Source organism: Rhineura floridana, chromosome 7 (assembly GCF_030035675.1).
Source record: "Rhineura floridana isolate rRhiFlo1 chromosome 7, rRhiFlo1.hap2, whole genome shotgun sequence".
NCBI classification, from domain to species: Eukaryota; Metazoa; Chordata; class Lepidosauria; order Squamata; family Rhineuridae; genus Rhineura; species Rhineura floridana.
The window spans coordinates 73,622,860-73,639,608 of record NC_084486.1 but is presented as its reverse complement, the minus strand read 5'-3'; the positions used below and the strand labels follow the sequence as shown (position 1 = coordinate 73,639,608).

The 16,749-nt window shown below is 44.1% G+C and overlaps 1 protein-coding gene across 4 annotated transcripts in view; it reads right to left on the bottom strand.

Moving 5' to 3' along the window:
* Positions 1 to 16,749, bottom strand: part of CCDC186 (coiled-coil domain containing 186) — a 61,486-nt gene that overhangs the window by 6,634 nt on the left and 38,103 nt on the right. For 2 of the 4 annotated variants that reach the window (XR_009764010.1, XR_009764011.1), the window contains exons 11-16: positions 14,006 to 14,261; positions 11,530 to 11,719; positions 11,353 to 11,433; positions 10,573 to 10,783; positions 2,472 to 2,691; positions 741 to 875 (exon numbers count right to left, since the gene is read on the bottom strand). Coding sequence is in view for 2 of the 4 variants with exons in the window: in XM_061635933.1 (XP_061491917.1) it covers positions 792 to 875; positions 2,472 to 2,691; positions 10,573 to 10,783; positions 11,353 to 11,433; positions 11,530 to 11,719; positions 14,006 to 14,261 (1,042 nt within the window). In the remaining 2 variants the exon portion in view is untranslated. Of the gene's footprint in view, positions 1 to 29; positions 876 to 2,471; positions 2,692 to 10,572; positions 10,784 to 11,352; positions 11,434 to 11,529; positions 11,720 to 14,005; positions 14,262 to 16,749 lie in introns of those variants that run through there. The other 2 variants (XM_061635933.1, XM_061635934.1) reach the window with 1 other exon arrangement.

Below are 16,749 nucleotides of genomic sequence, written 5' to 3'. Positions count from 1 at the left end.
ATTTCAATTTACATAGTCTATTCCAAGTGTTAAAAGAATAAATAACTCTGTATTTTATTAGTGATCCCAACAGATACAAGCCTGGTTTGAACAGCTTATGTCAATTAGCTGCAATAGAAGTATCTCATTCAATTATTCTCTTTAATTAAACAAATCCAATTCACATCAGAACAGTCAACAGGGATTTTTAAAAACTTTCTCTTCCCTAATTGATAAAAGAGGCAATTTTATGTCCTTAGAGAACAGTCTACTATACAGCCCTTTTCCAATGCATATTATAAATAAAACCAAGCAATTTAAATAAATCTGAGAGAGAGAGAGCATGGAGAGAGTAAGTATGTATGTGTTTTGGGACAACCAAACATATATGCCCTAGAGGGCAATATGTCCAACAGACAACCCTCTCCATCACAATGCCCCAAGAATCACAAAACCCAGGAGTCTTATTCTTTTCCCAAGCTTCTTCATTTAACAGGGTATTTTAACTGCACAAAGCAGAGATTTTTGCATTTTCTCCAAATACAAGCAGAAGTTTTGAATGTTAGTATTTTTTTTCAGTAAAAAGCAATATGGATGCAACGAGTGTTTAGAATAGTTCACCCAAAGTTTCCATCACTTCAGGCAAAGCAGGCGTTGGGACTTAGGCCTTGTAAACCTCGCTCATAAGGATATGCCAGTTTGCTTTGTTAAAGCTTCAGGGGATTTGACAGAAGACACTGGCAGACATTCAGCTTATATACCAAGAGGGTATGGAGCGCCTGTCCTTCCTGCCTCCATGGCCTTGCACTCAGCTATGTTTGCTTCAGCCTCTGCTCCAATACATGCTGCTGCTTAATTAGCCGCTCTATTTCTGTTCCTAGAGTTTGCAGATTTTCCTTTGAAAAAAAGAGGCAAACATTAGTGGATTCTATGATAAATTAAAACAAAACTACATCTAGTCATCAAAGTTGAAAGAATTCAAGTTTACGGAAGTTTGAAATTTGCACACATTTTAAGGAAAAGGGGGGGATATATTTATTCAAATTATTTTGTTTCCAGATACAATAACTAGGGCAGCCTGTCACGTGTAACTTTGTTTAGAATATGTCTAAAAGACTTTTTCCTGTAATAACCTGCAATCATATACCACCACTTTAAAAAAAAAACACCCCACTGTCATGATCTGAAATGATCCATAAGGTCATAGCAAGAAAATAAATGCTAAAAAAAAGAGAAGTTTTGATAACATACAAGTTAGTCACCGTAAGATCATCTAATGGCTTTTAAACAAAGGCTATATCGACTTCAGACTCTATATCAGGTGCTGAGAAGCTCGGGCCTGAATGCAACCTTCAATAGCCCTTTCTCTCTGGGTCCTTCAGGACACTCCCCCAGGTCTTACCTCTCACCTGCCCTTCAGTGTGCTCTCTGGCTCAAATGTGCCCTTGAACTGTGCTAATACCTCTTGCATTAATTGCTCTGTTCATGCTTGCCTCTGGCCTCACCCCCCACTGGCATGTAGCTCCCAGAAGTGGCTCTCAGGGCTCTCCCCACCCCTAAATAAAGAAACCCCAGTTCAACATCCAAAATTATGAACTTTTCAAGGATAATTGGATTTCATATTTTGCAGAATTTGGAATACTCTGCTCAGGAAAAGGATGGTGGAAGCAAGTAAGGGTTGGGCAGGGCAATCCTAACTACTATTTGTCTCCTGTTTCTGACTTAAAGCATCCACTGTCCCTACATTTTAATTATTTTATTTCAAATGAAAAGGAACAGGATCTTGCTTTAACAGCAGCAAAATGCTCCAGATTCTGTAACTGATTCCAGTGTAGCACAAAAGGTGGTCTATGGAACAAATGTAAAGTTTAAAATGCTAGCACAAACCCAGTCCATAACTACTTGAATTGACTGAAGTTCTTAGGCTGTCTGGTTAAGTTTCCAACCCAAATTCAAAGTGCTGACTATTGCATATAAAGTGATACATGGCCCAGGCATGGCATCTGTCAGATAATATCTGCTCGGTTCTGGCCCACATTCCACTTAGTCAGGAGCCAAGATATGTGAGGAGAAAGAGCAGGACCTTCCTAGTCATGACACCCCCATCCTCATCTGGGAACTTTCTTCCAAACAGGTCTGCTTTAGCCCAATTCACCAAATTATCAAGAAAAAGAGTGGACAATTCTTTTATTTTACGATAGATCCTTCAGCTTTGATCTAGTTAGTCATGACTATCTCTCATTGTTTTCAACGAAGCTTAACTACTTTATTCCATTTTGTTTTAAATCGGATTTACACCCAATTCTGTTCAGTTACTCAGATGAAAGTCCCTCTGGGTACAGGAATTAGTCCTTGGTAAGTGTGCTTAAAATAGGAACTTATTTTTGTTATTGGGGGCTTTTTTTAAACTACAACCCTAGTTGTTTTTTATAGATACTGTGGGTAAGAAAAGCATGATGACTTTTCCTCCCTAAAATTTCTATTTCAATTACCTTCAGCGTAATATTTTTCAATAAAGTATCCTCTAGCACTGCTTGGAGCTTCCTGTTTATCTCCAGAGAGAGTTCTAAAGTGAGCCCGCTGTCTGCTGGGTGAGATGTGTAGAGAGAGGCCATGATCCCACCACGCCTACTTAAATGCACTTTGTTGAAGTCAGACGCCTCAGACGACAACGTGCCAGCTTCTTCCCTCAAAATGTAGCTCTGGATTATTCTGCAGAAAACAAAACAGCGTTAAAACAGGGACAATATAAAGGGCATGTTAACTCAGGAAGCTGCCGTACAGTCAGACAATTGGTACATCTAGCTCAGTACTGCACACGCACGCAGTGAGGGAGGCAGGCAATGGCTCTCCAGGATCTCAGACTGGACTCAATGGGACTTACTTCTGCTATTATTGCACTATACAAGTCTTTCCTGTGAGATAGGGAATATTACCCCACCAACATCACTTTATTCATAAAACTCTCTAGCCAGAGCAGCAATATTTTAAAGCATCCTGTTTTGGATCTTTAAACATGTAGATAACTTTCCTACCAAAACTAGATTCTGTCTTTTTTTTTTTTTTTTGCAAGATGGAACAATAGTTCACAATTCCCCACAGCTAGTCTCATCATCAGCAACAAATCTTGAGACATTTAAATTGACATAACTGCATTCAGAGACACAGAGTCATGCCCCTTCAGTTTCCAGCTGGACTTACAGACCCCAAGATCACCATCGCCTCAAAAAGCAAGCAAACTTGGTCAGACTTCATCAGTGGCTGCAAGACCAAGCTATAACGAGCATTCCCCAACTTTGTTCTCATTTTTAACTCTAAGAGCCATCAAGTATACATTTCTTAAGGAGTTTAGGTGTAGAAGCCTCCAACTGATGAGAGTTGATTAGCTTCTTCTCACCGTGCAAAAGAAAGCGGGGGGGGGGGGGGGACACACCCACAAAACTGATTTGGATACTTCATTATGCTGAACATAGGAATCTGGCCTTTGTATTAAATGGATTCCAGTTTATGTCTTATACAGGCAGCTGTCTATCATATATTCTGAAAATGGGTGCATTGTACATTTTGCTGCAGTGATGTGTACTACATAACTACTTAGCAGTTTTGAATTGAAGTAGCTAATGCAAATTAACTGTTTTTGACAAAGGTGAAGGTCTTAGTGTCTAACATCTGCCTGCATAAGAACTGTGAAGGAAACTTTCAGCTTATTGCTTCCCAGCGGGTAATTTGCTAAGAATCAATTTGCATGAAAGGCAGCAATTAGAGAGAACAGCAAATTGCTATGGAAGTACTTTCAGAATTTATTTTCAAATCAGGATTATTTTTTTACAGCACAGACTATTTTACATACATCAATACATACAATTAGCTTTGAATCACTACAGTTTAATTAACATTGCTATTTTAGTTTAATTCTATGTTAAGTTCTGTTTACTATTAAGAGATTTCTTTTACTGAATTAGTGCCTATATGTGAGAAATGGAGGAAACTTTCTCTTATCACTAAAGAATGCCTTCCACTCTCACCCTACAAAATGGACCATTGGTCTCACCTGAAGGGTGATTTTCATAGGAGGTATGCCATCAAGCGGGTAATAGCTCCACCTATCGTCCGAAGGCAAGAATGATTTCGAAGTCAAGACTAGGGGCGTCAGGCCCCTCCCACTCTCCAGTTCATTCGCAGCGAGTCTGAAGAGAGGTATCTAAAAATGCAGGAAAAAAGAGGCCAACGGGCCTACCAGCAAAGACATAACACAATAGCAATAATCATAATAGTATGACTCTAACATGGCTATCTAAAATTAATAGCAGTCTTGACTTCACTAGAAATTCTAACATAACAGCATAACGCCACTAAATTTCAAACGTAGTAAATTTAATTATCCTCCAACTGGGAGGGTCGTGATGGCATACCTCCTATGAAAATCACCCTTCAGGTGAGACCAATGGTCCATTTTCCATAGGAGGTATGCCATCAAGCAGGATGTACCAAAGCAACCCATAACAGGGAGGGACCACCCACATCCTAATCATCATTAAGAACCTGCTGCAAAACTCGCCTGCCAAAAGAGGTATCGGCAGAGGCATAACGGTCTATTTTGTAATGCCTGATAAATGAGTGTGGGGTAGACCAAACAGCAACCCTGCAAATATCAGCAACAGGAGCATTAGTAGCAAAAGCAGCCGTAGTGGCAGCTGACCTAGTAGAATGAGCTGTTATACTAGCTGGAACTGGCAGCTTAAGGGACTCATATGCTAAGATAATACATGCCCTTAACCAGCGGGATAAGGTGGAATTAGCTACTTTATGCCGCATAGACCTTGAATGAAAGGATACAAACAGAGACTCCTGGGTCCTAGACCTGGGTCCTAGACAGGTAGGTCTTGAGAGCCCTCTGAACATCCAATGAATGCCAAGCCTTCTCTAGAGGACGAGTAGGATTCGGGCAAAATGAAGGAAGTACAATGTCCTGATTGCAATGGAAAACTGAATTGACCTTGGGACGGAAGGAAGGATCAGTTTTCAGCACAACAGAGTCCTTGTGAAAGACGCAGAGATGGCGGGCAGAAGACAATGCGCCCAGTTCCGAAACTTGTCTCGCAGAAGTGATTGCGATCAGGAACAGGACCTTGAATGACAACAGACGTAAAGGCACAGTCCTGAGGGGCTCAAACAGAGGACGTTGTAAAGCCTGCAGAACCTTCGACAAACTCCATGAGGGGAAACGATGGACTACAGCTGGTGAGTGTAGAGCAGTGCCTCTGAGGAAGTGTTTGATGAACGGATGCGATGCAATTGGGGCACTAGTGGAGGACACTGAGAGAATTGATGACAGAGTGGACGCATGTCAACGTAAGGTGTTGGGTCTGAGCCCCATCGTGAGACCTCTATGAAGGTATTGCAGCACCTGTTGTATTGTGGCCTGGGATGGATCGAGGTGCTGAGCCTGACACCACCTAGAGAATGCCACCCAGGTATGTTGATAAATACGGGTGGTAGACGGTCTTCTCGATGCCAAGATAATGTCAATAACAGCGTCAGACAGTCCAGCCGATCTCAAATGTCCCCGTTCAAAAGCCACGCTGTTAGGTTGAGCCACTTGGGATCCTGATGGCATACTGGACCCTGAGATAGGAGGTCCGGCCTGACTGGTAGGCCAAGGATCCGTCACCGACATTGCAAGGAGATCCGAGAACCACGGTCGACGGGGCCAATATGGTGCTATCAGGACCAGCTGTGCCCTCTCGCGCTGCGCCTTCCTCAACATTCTGGCTAGCAGTGGAATGGGAGGGAAGGTGTACAAAAGGCCCTCTGGCCACGGTAATGATAGAGCGTCCACCGCCTCTGCTGTCGTATCCAGGTATCGTGCGAAGTACCTGGGTAGCTGGCAATTGCGACTGGAAGCAAACAGGTCGACTGAGAAAAGGCTGAATTGACGCTGGAGAAGATGGAAAATGGTCGGATGAAGTTTCCATTCTCCTGGAAAAACTTGTTGTCTGCTGAGCCAGTCCACTGTCACATTCCAAATTCCTCTGAGATGTTCTGCTTTCAAGGACTGTAGATTTTGTTCTGCCCAGTCGAAGATGAGGTAAGCTAGATTCTGCAAAGAACGTGACCTCGTTCCCCCTTGTCTGTTTAAATGCGATTTCGCACACGTGTTGTCGGTTCGAATGAGAACATGGTCCAAGGGGAACAGTGACTGAAAATGGAGCAGAGCAAAGTGGACAGCCTTTAGCTCCAGCCAACTGATGCTCTGCGTCTGTTCTGCAGCGGTCCAAACCCCTTGAACGAACTGAGAGTTGCAGTGGGCTCCTCAGCCAAGGAGACTGGCATCTGTGGTGATGACAGTCCTGTGGGGTTCTCTGAACGGAGTGCCCTGGGTGAAGTGATGAACCCTCGTCCACCAGCGGAATGACAGATGCTGGGCTCAGTGAGATCGCTCGATGATTTGAGTTGGCGATGTCCTGCTGAAATGGCAACAAAGTCCACTGGAGATGGCGAGAATGTGCTCGAGCCCATGGCACAATATGGATGGCTAGAAGCATGACATCTGCGGTGTCTTGGCGCATCAGAGATCTTGCGATGTCTGTGATAGCCGATATGCGGTCTGGAGACAGGAACACCATCGCCTGCTGGGTGTCCAACATCGCCCCTAGCCGTAGGTCTGCAAAACATGGAGCGTGAGCTTTAGATGTTGATGAGCCAGCTCCCTCGATCTCGCCCGTATTAAAAGATCATCCAAATAAGGGTAGATGTGCACCCCTTGAATCCGGATGTAAGCCACTAGTATGAGTAGCACCTTGGTAAATACTCTTGGGGCAGACGAGAGTCCAAATGGCATTGCTCGATATTGAAAATGTTGGGTACCAAAAGCGAATCGAAGGAATTTTCTGTGGGCTATGCAAATAGGCACATGGAAATATGCTTCCTTAAGGTCGATAGAGGCCAGGAAGTCTCCTTCTTGCAGGCTTTCAGTGATGGAGTGAAGGGATTCCATTTTGAACCTGCGATACTTTACAAAACGGTTAATGAACTTGAGGTCCAATACCGCCCTCCATGAGAGATCTCGTTTGGGCACAGCAAATAGGAGGGAGTACACCCCTTCCGACCTCTCAGCAGTGGGGACTGGCTCTATCGCTGCTATGTCCATGAGGTGACGTATCGCAGTCTGCATGATGCAGTGCCTGGCTGGTGCCCTGGGACAAGGGGATGGATGAAACTTGTCTGGAGGTATTGCCCAAAACTCAATTGCATATCCAAAACAAAAAAGATCTCTGATCCAGGAGACCTGAGTCAGGGTTAGCCAATGTTCGCCGAACAGAAGCAGTCTGCCCCCAACTGGTATTGGATTAATACTGTCTGCGCTGGCGAGACCCTCCCCTGTATGAGGACGTTGAGGAGCCTCTGCGGCCCTGGTACTGACCTCTACCCGGGAAACGTCTATTCCAGCCTCCTCTGGAGGAGCGGAAATCATATGTTGGGAACTCGCGGCCTCGTCCCCCGGACCGCGTTCCTAGAAAGGGCTGAGACGTGAGGTACGAAGCGAAACGTCTAAAAGGTCTGCACTTGATGTTTGTAACGGTGGCCAAGACAGGCTTTCGAGTGTCCTTAGGGTCAACAAGCACTGCCTTTAGTGTCTCCTCACCGAAAAGTAATGACCCGGCATAAGGTGAACGAGATAGATTAACTCTGGCAGTAGAGTCAGCCTGTCAGTGACAAAGCCAGAGGGTGCGTCGGGCCACAACCTGAGCCGCTATGGCACGTGCTCCTAGCTGATTCGCGTCCAAGGTGGTGTCGGCTACGAAAGCAGCTGTTTTGTGCAATTTTATTAGCGATCTCCGCAGAGAAACAGGATCTGGATTGGAATCCTCGATGAGGTCGTCCAACCACATCATCGCTGCCCTAGCGAAAATAGAGGCTGATGTAGATGCACGCATAGAAAAGGCGATGGCCTCATGAGTCTTGCATAAAGCAAAGTCCGGTCTCCGCTCAGTGGCATCCTTTAAATGAGATTCTCCTTCCCGTGGCAAAAGGGATCTGGAAACTAAGCTGGAAATTGGCTCGTCTATGCCAGGGACGGCCAGTTTGGTAGTAAAGTCCGAGGCCAGAGGATAAAACCTGTCCGCAATGTTATTAAATTGGCGTGCTTGTAAAGGGTGAGACCATTCGTCCTTGGCCAGTTTAGCTATGGGGTCTGGCACACGAAGATAGTTTTCTGCTGGAGTGGGGGATTTCAAGACCCTGGCCCCCTTTAAAGTGGGAGTGGTAGCTGCAGTTGGAGTGGATTGAAGGCCAAGAGCATTCAACACTCTGTGTGCAAGGGGTTGGTAATCTGAGGCATCAAAGAGGCGACAGGATGTATCCTGCTCATGTTCAGAGTGGTCACTCCATATGTCTCCTTCATCTTGCAGCGCGAATGCAGACCCCTCCTCACATGAGATGTCATCAACAAACCTGCCCCTGGCAATGTCAAACGGATTTGGAGAGCAGGATGGGTTCGTCTCACTGTGTACAAATTGGTCCCCGCTGTGTTGGGGGATAGCGGGAACTTGTGATGGTGACTGTCTCTGAGCGAAAAACGACAGCATGCCCTGAAGTTGTGAAATGAACTCATGGGACAGTTGCAGTCCTGGAGATGTAGACAGTGGCTCTTGGAGAGGCGGAAGTGCGGACGGCCCCACAGGCAGTGAAGAAGAGTAAGCGCCGGGTTGGGTGACCGTTGGCTGTTCAGGAAAACCAGGAAATTCCTCCTCATCAGAGGAAGCAGCCGGAGAATGAAAAAGAGTAGTTAACTGTGCATGGGTTGACCCTTCTGGAACTGGAGCAGAGACATAGCGGGGCCGCTTGGTTGTGCTGTGGCTGGAAAGATGTTTAGTTTTGGCAACCGCTTTAGAATGCTTATGTTTGACCGCCTTAGGTGGTTTAGGCTTGGTCGTCTGGTTTGTCTCTGGCTGTTTCGGCTTGGTTGACTGGGTTGTCTCTGGCTGTTCCGCCATCATATATTTTAAAGGGTAGCAGTACACGGCCACGGATGGGGCAGAATGCACAGACCCGAACAGGCTCAGTACACGGCACATGACTGGGGCAGAATGCACTGGCAGATGGCTAAGTACACGGCCACAGATGGGGCAGAATGTACACTATGAACAGTCTTAGTACACGGCCACAGATGGGGCAGAATGCACAGTCCAGATGTGTATTATCAACAGCCTTTGTTAGCCTTCAGATAGTTGCAGTAGTGCAAGAGCCAGCAGCAGTAGCAGATTCAATAGAGGAACCTGTATAGATCACGCTGTGGGAGCTGACGAAAAGGCTTGTCTCTGCTATCCACAGCCCCAGTAATTGAAACCCCCCTTCTCAGCCCTGTAACTGACTAAACAGAAAGAGCGGGAAAGGAGGGACAAACAGAATGGCAACCGCAAAAAGAGCGGGAAAAAGCCAATCAGAAAGGCTTGGGGCAATAACGAAGCAATGGTGGTCACAGGGGAGCACCAGTAAGCTCAAAAAACAACCTCAAAAACAAAACTCTGGAGCCGCGAGGCTGAGAAAGCACGATCGCAGCTCAACAAGCAAGGAGAAAAGGAAGCTGGAGCCGCAGGCTCCAAAGCAGTCGCGGCGAGACTTAAAATGCCGCAAAACGAGCCAGGAGTAGCCCAACCCAAAAGGGGACCCTGATGCAGAGCCGCAGCGCAGGCTCTGGAGCTGCCGCTAAAATAGGCGGCAAGAAGAGAGCTGCAGCCGCAAGCTCTTAGTCAATTCTTCGTTCTGCTAAGGAAGGAAGAACCGCCGCCGCGATCTCACAGAATCGCCGTTAGGCTCAAAACTGCAGCCACAAGCTCCTAGAAAATCTGCGTCCTCTAAAGGACAGAGCCGCAGCCGCAGGCTCCAGGGCCGCCTCGAGAAGTTGCCACAGAAGTAACGGGAAGGCAAAAGGAGCTGCAGCCGCGGGCTCCTTGTGTAGGCAGCAAGCCGAACAGGCACGAAAAAATGCGGGGAGCAGAAAGGGAGCTGCAGCCTCGAGCTCCTGATTAAAGCTGCGTCTGCCGCCGGAGAAAGGGGGAACCGCAGCCGCAGACTCCCCAAGTGCCGTTGGGCTAGTTACTGGGGAAAAGGCAAGGGCAAGGGAGAACCCCCCCCAAAGGACTTCCCCAGGAAGAAAAAAAATATGCTTAGACAAAACAGTTTAGACAGGACAGAGGGAAGGAAGGACACGGGACTACACACACAAACCTCCCACCCTGTCACACAGATACACAAAAAACTTATCCAGAAGCTACACTATCGAGAATTTCAAACTTGTTCGGTACGAAGGCAAGAATGAACTGGAGAGTGGAAGGGGCCTGACGCCCCTAGTCTTGACTTCAAAATCATTCTTGCCTTCGGACGATAGGTGGAGCTATTACCCGCTTGATGGCATACCTCCTATGGAAAACATGGAAATACCTTGGGGCTATTTTGAGATGTCTGGCACCATTTCCACTCCAATAAGCACAGTGAAGTTATAAGATTACAACACAGAGCACCAATGTTAAGTTTTAACACTGCATCTTGTACTGTTTTTTTTTCAAACTGATTAAAAAATATTGTACATACTTGGTTTTTTTCCTGATTTCTTCCACCAGCTGTTTGATATGATCCTCCATGAACTCCATCTTTTCATTTTTCCGAGCATGTGCTTTCTGCAACCTTACTATTCTCTCAATCAAGATGGTCTTGTCCACTTCAGGGAAATGATCCACAGCTACTGAAGAGCCACTGTTTTCTGGTGACCGATCTTCATTACTGCTTCGAGCATTAAGAGATCCTATTAATACCAATCACATGTTATTTAGAATGCCTAGCTCTAAACTCAAGAAAAATTATTTATGTCTTTAAAGGTTTTATAATCTGCTTTTTGAGATCATGCTCCACAGAAGTTGCACACAAAGTATATAAAAATACAAATATATTAGAACTTTTAAAAATATCCACTTCATCGTAGTACTAAAACCTTTACTAGCACAGAGAAACTACGTAAGACAGACCTCAGTGAAACAACCCCAATTTATACTAAGTGTTAAAAGCCACAGAGAGAAAGCCCACTTAAAGAACTTAAGGGATGGATCCTGCCTAATTGTAGAAGCTATAGTCGTGGGGCCACTGCCAAGAAAGTTACAGTGAATTAGTATTTCCTATGGCTAACCTAGGATTGGTTGCATAAGAAAGCCCATCAGGCTTAGGTTCCAGCATGATATAATGCAGAGAAAATTGTGAACAACTATTGGAGTGGAGTAAATCATGCTGGTGGAAATATAGTTCTGGGGAACACCGCTATATTTCATTGGCAAGATTTTGGTATTTTTTTTTAATTGACAAGACTAACAAACAACATACCTGATGAACTAGAACGACTCCCCATACTGCTGACATCTTTATCATAGTTGCCATTTTCAAGCTGATCCAGTTTTCTTCGTGCTAAGAAAACAAACCACAAGTCGTTTGATGGAATACTGATAGTTTCAACCTCCATGTGAAAAAAAGCATACAAACCAAGGTCTGAGAAATGTTAACCTTGCTGAAGTTGCTTGGTGAGGTCTTTAAGATTTGCTGTGTGCTTTCGCTTCTGAGTGATCAACTCATCTTTTAATTCATCCACTTGCGTGTTCAGGTCTGCTAATGCTTTCTGCTGAGATGCTAATTCCGTCTGCAACACCTGAATGTTGTTTCTGTGAAGCTCCTCTTCCTTCTGCAATTTACTTGCCTGAATTTATAAAGTGAAATATTTACTTATAAAATATAACTCCTGATGTGTGCCTTTGCTTTCCCCATTGTCCACTATATATTTTATACGATTTTTAAAAGTTTTAGCACCCCCCCCCAAAAAAAAAACCAGACCCAAGAACAAATTTCAGATGCTTATATTCCAGTTCAGTATATTGTGTGGGCTTTGAAGAATATGGTTCAATTCACTAATAGGCAAAAAACCTTGCAGTTTAAGAACGTACCAATAGCCAACAGATATTTCTATCAAACTCTAAAAAGCAAGGAAATTGGACAGCTATAGTGAATGCACCAGGGGAGCAGAAGACCTGACCTCCTCTCTGAGATATTGTACTCCCCTATAAATTTGTCAAAATGCAAACACAATTTGGGTTGGTCTTTCACAGTCCAATCCACTTCTTGTGTAATTTGGAAGAATTTGGTAACATGTGCCTCTGAGCATATGGCGAGTGACGGCAACACCTGCCATCTCCAAAGATGGAGAATTACATTTTTGTATGTTTGTTGGCTATAGGTACATTCTTAAAACGTAAGGTTTTTTGCCTATTAGTGAATTTCTCTGCTTTTTAATCTGGGAGGTAAGAAATGGGATCCTGTGCAAGTTTGCTGAGAATGGATTGACCATTTGCATGCTTATTGTGTTCAGTGGGATTTATTCCCCTGCAATCATGCTTAGGATAGGTGAAACTGCCCACAGGGGATGGGGAGGGGAACATACAGGAGGGGGAAGAGGGAGGATTTGGAGCTTGCTGCCTATGTTATGCTATACGTGATTTCAGTTTCCACTTTTTAAAAACAGATGTAAGGTTGTATAGATTTCTACAACATTCTGCTAACTATTTGTTTAGCACCCCAAATGGGCTAGGAACCTGCACAGAAGTGATCCTGCCACAGAATTTACAACCTATATTAGATGGACAACATCATGTACAACTCAGTAAAGTACAAGAATATGCACAATACATCCCAGAATTTTGGAACTCTCAATTATCAGGATGAAGAATTAGGAAAGCCATCACATCCCTGAAGTGACAGCTATACTGCTTTGGTTTGCAGCAGACAGCACAGCCTTCAGTTCTCATACGACCCTAACTGGACAGGGATAGACTGTCTTCTGTTGTCTATGCTCTGGTAACCTCTAAGTTAGATTACTGCAATATGTAATACATGGGGCTGCCTTCAAACACAGTTTAGGAACATCAGCTGGTGCAGAAATCAGCAGCTAGACTGCTCATCAGGACAAGATGGTTTGAGCACATAATACCAATTCTGGCACAACTGCACTGGCTACCAAGTAGTTTCCAGGCTCAATTCAAAGTGCTGGTTTTGATCTATAAAGCCTTTTATGACTCAGGACACCAATACCTCAAGGATCGCCTCCCCCTATATGTACCAACCTGGACCCTGCACTTGGCATCGGAGGGTCTTCCTTGTGTGCCCCCTCCAAAGGTGTGGAGAGTGGCAACACAAGAACGGACCTTCCCAGTGGTGCCCCCCCATTTGTGGAACACCCCCTCACAGGGAGATATGTCTGGCATCATCATTATCCATCTTTAGGTGCCAGGCAAAAACATTTCTCTTCTCCCAAGCATCTGGTTCTTAACTTTGGAAGGCTTCAGTTGTGTAGCTTTCCTAAGAAGGGTTGCTCCACCACCTTATATACTGTTTTTTGTTTGTTTGTTTGTTTTACTGTAAATCGCTTTGAGTGCACATATTTGTGTGGAAAAGCAACTAACCAATTTAATCAATCAATCAATTAATTAATTCCCAGCCGCCTTCTAATTCAGGCAGATTAAATTTGGCAGGGCCAAATTATATGATCATTATGCATGTGCCTGGCTGTGTTTTTTTCCCCTACTCAGACTGCCCCGTGTTTATGCCAAGAGGAAACTCCCCCCTCCCCCATGTACAGCAAGAAGAAACTTTCCAAATTTGGGTTCAGCAGTGGTGCCAAAAAGCACAAGGGTTTTGACATTCCGTCAACCCATTAACTATAAATATGGTATAATTGAAAAGGAAAACACATCTGCCTTTGTGCAGAGCGGTTACCTGACCTAAAGATAGGGCCTGATAACATTTCCAAGGTTCTCTTCTGGTACAAAGGAATTCGTGTCATTGTGCTTTGGCCCAACTGTAGCACAATTTATTGTGCAACAGCAGAAGTAGGAGGCATACATCCAGGCTTTTTCCAGGGTTTAGAGTGTAATTAAAAATATGAATTGCATAAACATTAACCCATTAATTGATTTAATTGATATTGATTTACCAGTTCATCTCTTGCTTGCCCCACAAGTTCCAGCTGATTCCAAGACTCTCTCTCACTGTACGTGAGCTTATCAACCTGCATTTGTAAGGAGTTGGTTTCTGACTGTAGTTGGGCATTCTTGGTGCTCAATTTTTCAGTGAAGACCAATAGCTCTGATTCTCTTTTCCGGCTGCCATCAATGTCCTTCTGGAAGTCAGTAAGCAGGGAGTTGAGACTGCCCACTTCTTCCTTCAAAGAGCTAATTTCTTGTGCATCTCTATGAAATCAAAAGAGGAATTCACATTAGGCAGGCAAGTATCATGTTTCCTGGTTTATCTATATCAGGCCTACACAATTCACATATACTTTGCAGTCAATGCTATTGTGCTCAGAGCTGCAGTTAGTCCTGGTATTGTGTAGGCCTGCTCTGCAATACAAGACATAGATTGTGGGTAATTTACAGTTTATTTGAGGAAATCAATATTATAAAGTGAAACAGATGCTATAAACCAATGCTGTTGTTCAGTCTTGATAGCATACATTTCAATCTTTCAGCTTCAAAATGAAGATATGTTTCATTTCAGGATTCACTCTGATCATTAAAATGTTACTCATAAGTTACCAACTGCATGCACTGTGATTTCACATTTCCTAGAAAAAGCCAACATTGCAGTGTTAATTGGAAGCAAGTGCTTTTTAAGGAAATGCAAATGTTGAGTCCTCAACCTCCCTTAGGATTTGTAGGACTGTTGAAACCTTGCTAAATTTCAGGTAATTATTGGTTACAAATGCCCTGGGCTGCATGCATGGTTCTCTATTTATACAATGCTCTGCTGTATTCAGTATGCAACACATTAAATAACAAAAAAAGCAGAGAATATACTTTAACCCCTAGTTCACCCATGCCATATGGAAACATGATTGTACACAGAAGTTTTTATTCTGGTTACCTATAGGTTAGTTTGTTCTGTAATTTACAAGGCTGAAATCTAGAAGTAAATCCACTGTAATTAAATGGAGCCGCACTGGTGTTAAACAAGGAAAGCAATTACACAGTCTGTTATTTTAATTGACTTTTCTTTTAAGGAAGGGGGAAATTATGAATGTGACCTAGTCAAAATAAAGAACCCATGACAGAAAAGCAAGGCACTTCTCAAAGAGATGGGATGTGGATTAATTATTGAAGGGGAAAGCAGAGAAAGGAAGGTTTTTTTTATAAAAATAAGGGAGATTTAAATACACCTATAATGAAGGAGTATGACAAGCTCAACAGAGAGACTTAAAATGGAGAGACAAAAGATAGAGAAGTTCTTGAGGAAGTGGGGAGAAGTTATAGGTTTGGAGCTGGAAATTCATGGTGACCAAGGGAGGGGTAAGAGGAGATGGATGTTTTAAACAATTAGTTAATAAAACTATTAGCTACATGATGATTTACTTTTAATTACAATTGTATCTCACTCTTCTCCCCAACTAGGGCTGCAATCCAATACACACTTACCTGGGAGTAAGTCCCACTGAAGCCAATGGAGCTTACTTCTGAATAGATATGTACTGGATTGCAGCCTAGATCAAAGCAGCAAACGTGTAGTTATCACATTTTTCAGTATCATAAGAAGTCTCTGAAGATTTAGATTAAGGTAACAGCTCGCACACTATATACATTTTAGATTTCTTATTTTAGATTTCTGCTGAACACCTTGCAAATTCAGGGGATTAAGCATTTGTGCAAAAATATATTTTGTCACACTAACTCATTGTGTAAAATTATATTTTGTCATACTAACTCATTGTGATGATCTCAGTTCAATTTAAAAAACGGGAAAAAGTAAAGGATATTGCAAGATTTTATGAGAGGACTGCAGCACAAGTGAACTTTTCAGTTGCCATGACGGCATGGGCACAACCATCCCAATGTTCTGTTACATATCTTGCCAGCATTATCTAGAGGATTTGTCAGTAGCTAGTGATGTGGATTTGTTAGGGGGTGGGGCTTGGAGTACTAGATAGGTTAAGATTTGATTGTTTGGAATTATCTGAAAGTTTTATATCTCCTCACCTGTTCCCTCTAGGCTGAGAGCCTACACTGGTACAGAACTGTGTCCCTCTCCCAGGGCCGGCACCAGCCTGCCCTGGCCCCATGGCACTGTAACCCAACACCTGCTCCTGATACAGGCGGCGCAGGGCTAATAAGCCCTCTTGCGTACCCCACCTACCTCTCACATCAGTGTGCATAACGTGAGCTATGCACGCATGCCTGCAATCAACCAAAATGGCAGCAGAGGCACCAACCCTTAAGGAAGTTCCACTGCCATCTTGGGTGATGGCAGGAATGTGTGCACAGCACACACAGTATACATACTGATCGCAGTGGCAGATGGGGCATGTGGGTGGGCTCACTGAAATCTGCACTGCCTGTATGGGGGGATGCCTGGGAGCTGCCGCAAATTATGGAATGGGAGCACCACCATACCATTCTAAGGAGGGGCCCTTCAGGGGCCTCTCTGAGTCACAGGGGCCCTCGGTCAGGACTCAGCCTGGCTGCCATCTGGCTCCAGGACTGCCCTTCCCCTCCCCCAACCTGAGAGGTAGAAAGCTCTATTTTGCTGCCTCTATTAGATCATCTTTAAGCTGCCCAGCGGAGCTTTTTAAAGTCGTGCGAGGGCTCTTACACTCTGGCCCCCATGATACTATGGAAACATCTGAGACCCGCTGTAATGAAATTGCTGGACACTTTCAAGATAAGATTGCATGTATCCGCAGGGACC